Source organism: Terrapene carolina, unplaced genomic scaffold (assembly GCF_002925995.2).
Source record: "Terrapene carolina triunguis isolate 2854851 unplaced genomic scaffold, T_m_triunguis-2.0 Scaffold21860, whole genome shotgun sequence".
Classification (NCBI taxonomy): Eukaryota; Metazoa; Chordata; order Testudines; family Emydidae; genus Terrapene; species Terrapene triunguis.
In genome coordinates, this window is record NW_020686211.1 from 1187 (window position 1) to 5151 (window position 3965).

At 49.4% G+C, this 3965-nt stretch overlaps 1 protein-coding gene across 1 annotated transcript; it reads left to right on the plus strand.

Moving 5' to 3' along the window:
• Positions 1–802: 802 nt before the first annotated feature.
• Positions 803–3912, plus strand: LOC112121968 (protein phosphatase 1 regulatory subunit 3D-like). Its single transcript, XM_029913975.1, has one exon. The coding sequence runs from the start codon at positions 1499–1501 to the stop codon at positions 2417–2419; it is 921 nt and encodes a 306-aa protein (XP_029769835.1). The 5' UTR covers positions 803–1498; the 3' UTR covers positions 2420–3912.
• Positions 3913–3965: the final 53 nt, after the last annotated feature.

Consider the following 3965-nt stretch of genomic DNA (forward strand, 5'->3'; position numbering starts at 1 on the left):
AGGGGGCAGTTAGTGGCAGGGGTCCCAGGAGGGGCCAGTCAGGGGACAAGGAGCGGGGGGGGGTTGTGGGTTCTGAGGGGGCAGTCAGGGAGTGGGAAGTGGGAGGGAGTGGATGGGGGCGGGGCTAGAGCAGGGCTCCCCCTCACCCCCCCCAGTGTCCTCTTTTTTTGATTGTGGAAATATGGTAACCCTACCAGTATGGCCACAGTGCAAACAAAAACACATTAATGCACTGCTTACAACAATTCTCCCACCTTTTTGCCTCCTTCTCGCCCCCTTGTCCCGCGTCCCACTCCCCACACAGCTTCTTTCTGCTCTTGCAAGCAGATCCCGCCAACACCTAAGGGTAAACCGAGCGGGACCGCCTCAGTGCCAGCAGCTTCATTTCTGCTAATGCGCATGCGCCGAGGGGCGGGTGGCTGGGCTGTACGATTTGTCACTGAGGGAAGGCGCATGGCAGGAGGTGCTACCATACTGGGGGAGATGGGGGCGTTGCACCAGAGCGTCGGAGGGGGTGTGGCCTGCGTGCCCCAGTTGCAAACCAATCTGTCAGCTGATGCGCAGGGCGGCTGGAGCCCTGAGTGCCCTGGGACCTGGCTGCTGGGCGGCTTCCAGCACTCGGCCTGCGGTGGGGCTGAGTCTTGGCTACCACCCCAGAGCAGACAGGCGCCGTAGGAGAGTAGTGGGAGGGGTGGAGTTAGAGGTGGGCTGCAGCCCTCCCCCCCCCCCCCCCCCCGCCCCAGACCTGGATTCCTCCTCCTCCCGCCAGTGACACAGCATCGATTCCTCCACCAGGCATCCTGACAGCCTCCAACCTCCTCCAGCCTGTGCAACAGCCTCTGTTCTGCTTCCTTGCAGCCCAGTGACCTCCAAGACTCCTCCAGCCTGTGCAGGAGTCTTGAATCATCCAGCATCAAGTGGGACCGCCTCGAATCCTGCTCCAGACAGGGCAAGCGTCTTGGATCCATCATAACAGCCTTCAATCCCTCTTGAGTCTGTGCAACAACCTCGAACCCCATAGTGCCCACCACAGCAGCTTGCAGTCCGCCTTCAACGGGTACAACAGCCTTGAATCCGCCAGCGTCCAGCACAACTGTCTCCAGCTTTCGTGATAGCCTCAAGTCCACCAGCATCCAGTGTGACAGCCTTGATCCCACCTAAGCCTGTGCAACGTCTTTGAGTGCTCGTGCTCCACCATTCAGCGTAATAGCCTTTTAGCCTTGAATTCTCTACTCAGTGAGACGACGTATATCCTTCCATCTGGTGCATTAGCTTCAAATTCTCTTCAGGCTAGTGCAATAGTTTCCAGATTCCTGTCATCCATTGCAACAGCCTATACCACTTCAGCCAACGCTAGTTACACCATCCAGTGCAATAATCTCAAATACTCAGTCACTGCCCCTGTGACTGCTGTCATCTCGGAGGCCCCTCCCTGTCACAAAAGAGACAGTTTTCAGCAGCTGCGGCATCAACTTTGTCACCTTGCCTTCAGGAAACAATGGAGGTACGTGTCCCTCAGAGGAGCCCCAGTTACCTCTCCGGTCTGTATCAGAACATGCTAAGGGCTGAAGAAGCATTGGGTCCAGGACGGTGGCGGCCGGAGCACCAGCCATTGCGTGGCAGCTCCAGTCTGAGCACCCCACCCAAGAGGGAGCCACAACCATGTCATCTTCAGAGCAGCACTACTATCAGCTGTGACCCACACCTGCAGCCTATCATACGCCGACGAGCCAGGTCTTTGCCCACTTCCCCTGAGAGGTTGAAGAATACAGCAGCACAATGCCGTGTTCCTGTGTGCAAGAGAAGCCGCATTAACCGGGTGAGATTTGCTGATGCATTGGGCTTGGAGCTGGCTGAAGTGAAAGTCTTTCAGGTTGGGGAGGACCCATCCATCCCCTTGCATGTCCTCTCCAGGCTTTCCATCAACTCGGACCTTTGCTGCAGCCAGCTGGATATGGAGATCACCATGCAGTGCTTGGTGCCTGACTTCCAGCAGCCTGTGGACTGTGTGGACTTCTCCACCCGCCTTCATCAGCAGCTGGTGTGTCTAGAATGTGTGACCAGCTCAGACCTGGGGCTCAGTGGCACTATCCAAGTTCTCAATGTGGCCTTCGAGAAGCAGGTGTCTGTGCGCTACACCTTCAACCAGTGGAAGAGCATGCATGAAGTGTGTGCTCATTGGCACAGCAGCAATCCTCAGGACGCTGGGAAGGGTCAAGCTGATGTCTTCACTTTCTTTCTCCCCATGCCTCCTTTCCTCCTCCAGCTGTGCTCTGTAGTCCAGTTTGCAGTGAGATATTGTGTCAATGGGCAGGAGTACTGGGATAACAACCAAGGTAAGAACTACAGCTTCACCTGCAGGAGTCACCTTCTCAAGATGCCTAGGGAATGTGAGGCGAGCTGGATCCACTTCATCTGAGCAAGAAGAAGATAAATGGATATGGAATGGCTGCAGTGGCCTTTTCTTCCTTGGTGTTCCTCTGCTTCTCTGACACCACAGAAATCCTTCAAGAGGCAAAGATGTTTCAAAATGAGAGTAACAAGTGATCTGTACAAAACATTTTTGTAAGAGCTTGAGAAAGGATAAAGGGCCAAAATCTGCATGGATTTACATCCCAGGAGACTTCATGGGATTCAAAGAGATTTCATAGACAGAAATCAGGGCAGAACTGGCTCAAAGGGACACTGTCAGGCTAAATATATCAAAGGGAAAATTATGTGTTACTAATAATACTTTTCATAAACAAAAAAGTTTAAAATTCCAACTTATTTGTCACCATTTTATACTGTTTAGTTTTTTGCACTTAACTAACTGGAAAATAGGTTAGCTTTACTTTTTTGTTATAGATTTGTTTGTAGTATTACACTGGTTCTTGGGCATAATTCCAGTGCTGCAAACACTGGGGTGCAAACACTGCAGGGCAATGTTTATATCCAAATTATTTGTATTCCTATTTAAACACATAAAAATATTTCTATTGATATTAGTTTTTGTTAAATAATAATAAAACCAAACTATTGATCTGAAACTACCTGACGGGGTCCCCATAAATAAGGTTTTAACCTGATTCTTTTTCTTTCTCTTATTATTTTTAATCTCCAGTGCTTGCCATTGATACAGTCAGAGTGATTCTTGCTAAGATGTGTTTCTTAAGCCATAAGGCTGGCCTCCTTGGGAAAGGCCTGATATTTTCAAGGTGAGGTTCAAGCAGTTCTCTGGATAAAGTTTTAAAATATAAACTTGTTCTTTTCTTGCATAACTATTTTCACTAAACAAAACCAGAGCAGTTTTGCACTTTTAATTGCATCTTCCACCAGAGAATCTCAAAGCCCAATACAAATGTTAATGAAAAAAGCCTCACTGCCCCTGTGTGTGAGACAGGTAATCGTGCCTATTTACAAATGGAAACAGACACAAGAGGTTGAGTGCCAGGGCCACACAGTGAATGAGTTACAGAACCATGGAACAGAGCTCAGGAGTTGTGATTCCTAGCCCTCCGTTCCAATACCCTAACTGTTACCATAGTATTTTGAATCCTAAAATTAGCTAGTTCTGATCTTTTTTGACCAGTGGAACAAGAAGGAGGCTCCCTCCTCTTTAGTAAAAAGTGGGGTCTTCAGGGAGGGACAATGGCATGGCTGGTAAATCCATGTCTGCTTGGATCCACGGGCAGAAGTCTCCCCTCTATGGTAGTGGGAACACAGCAACCACTTGGAGAGAATGGCCTTCTCAGTACTTAACCTGTTGCTTTGCCTCTTTGTTGGAGAGGATTTGAGCCTATAAAATTTTTGTGATATATGCAGGGTTCAGTTTGGAAAATAGATGACATCTACAGTTATGAAAATGTGTGAAAAACTTCTCAGATAGCTTGTTAATACAGCCTAAATATTAAAAAGTGACTCGTGATCTTGGGTGCCTGAATTTGGAGTGCTCAGCTAAAGGCACCTTAAAGGGGACTGATTTT

What these genes read in the sequence shown, in the direction of transcription:
- LOC112121968 (XM_029913975.1), top strand. Translation starts at nt 1,499, where the DNA reads ATGGAGGTACGTGTCCCTCAGAGGAGCCCCAGTTACCTCTCCGGTCTG.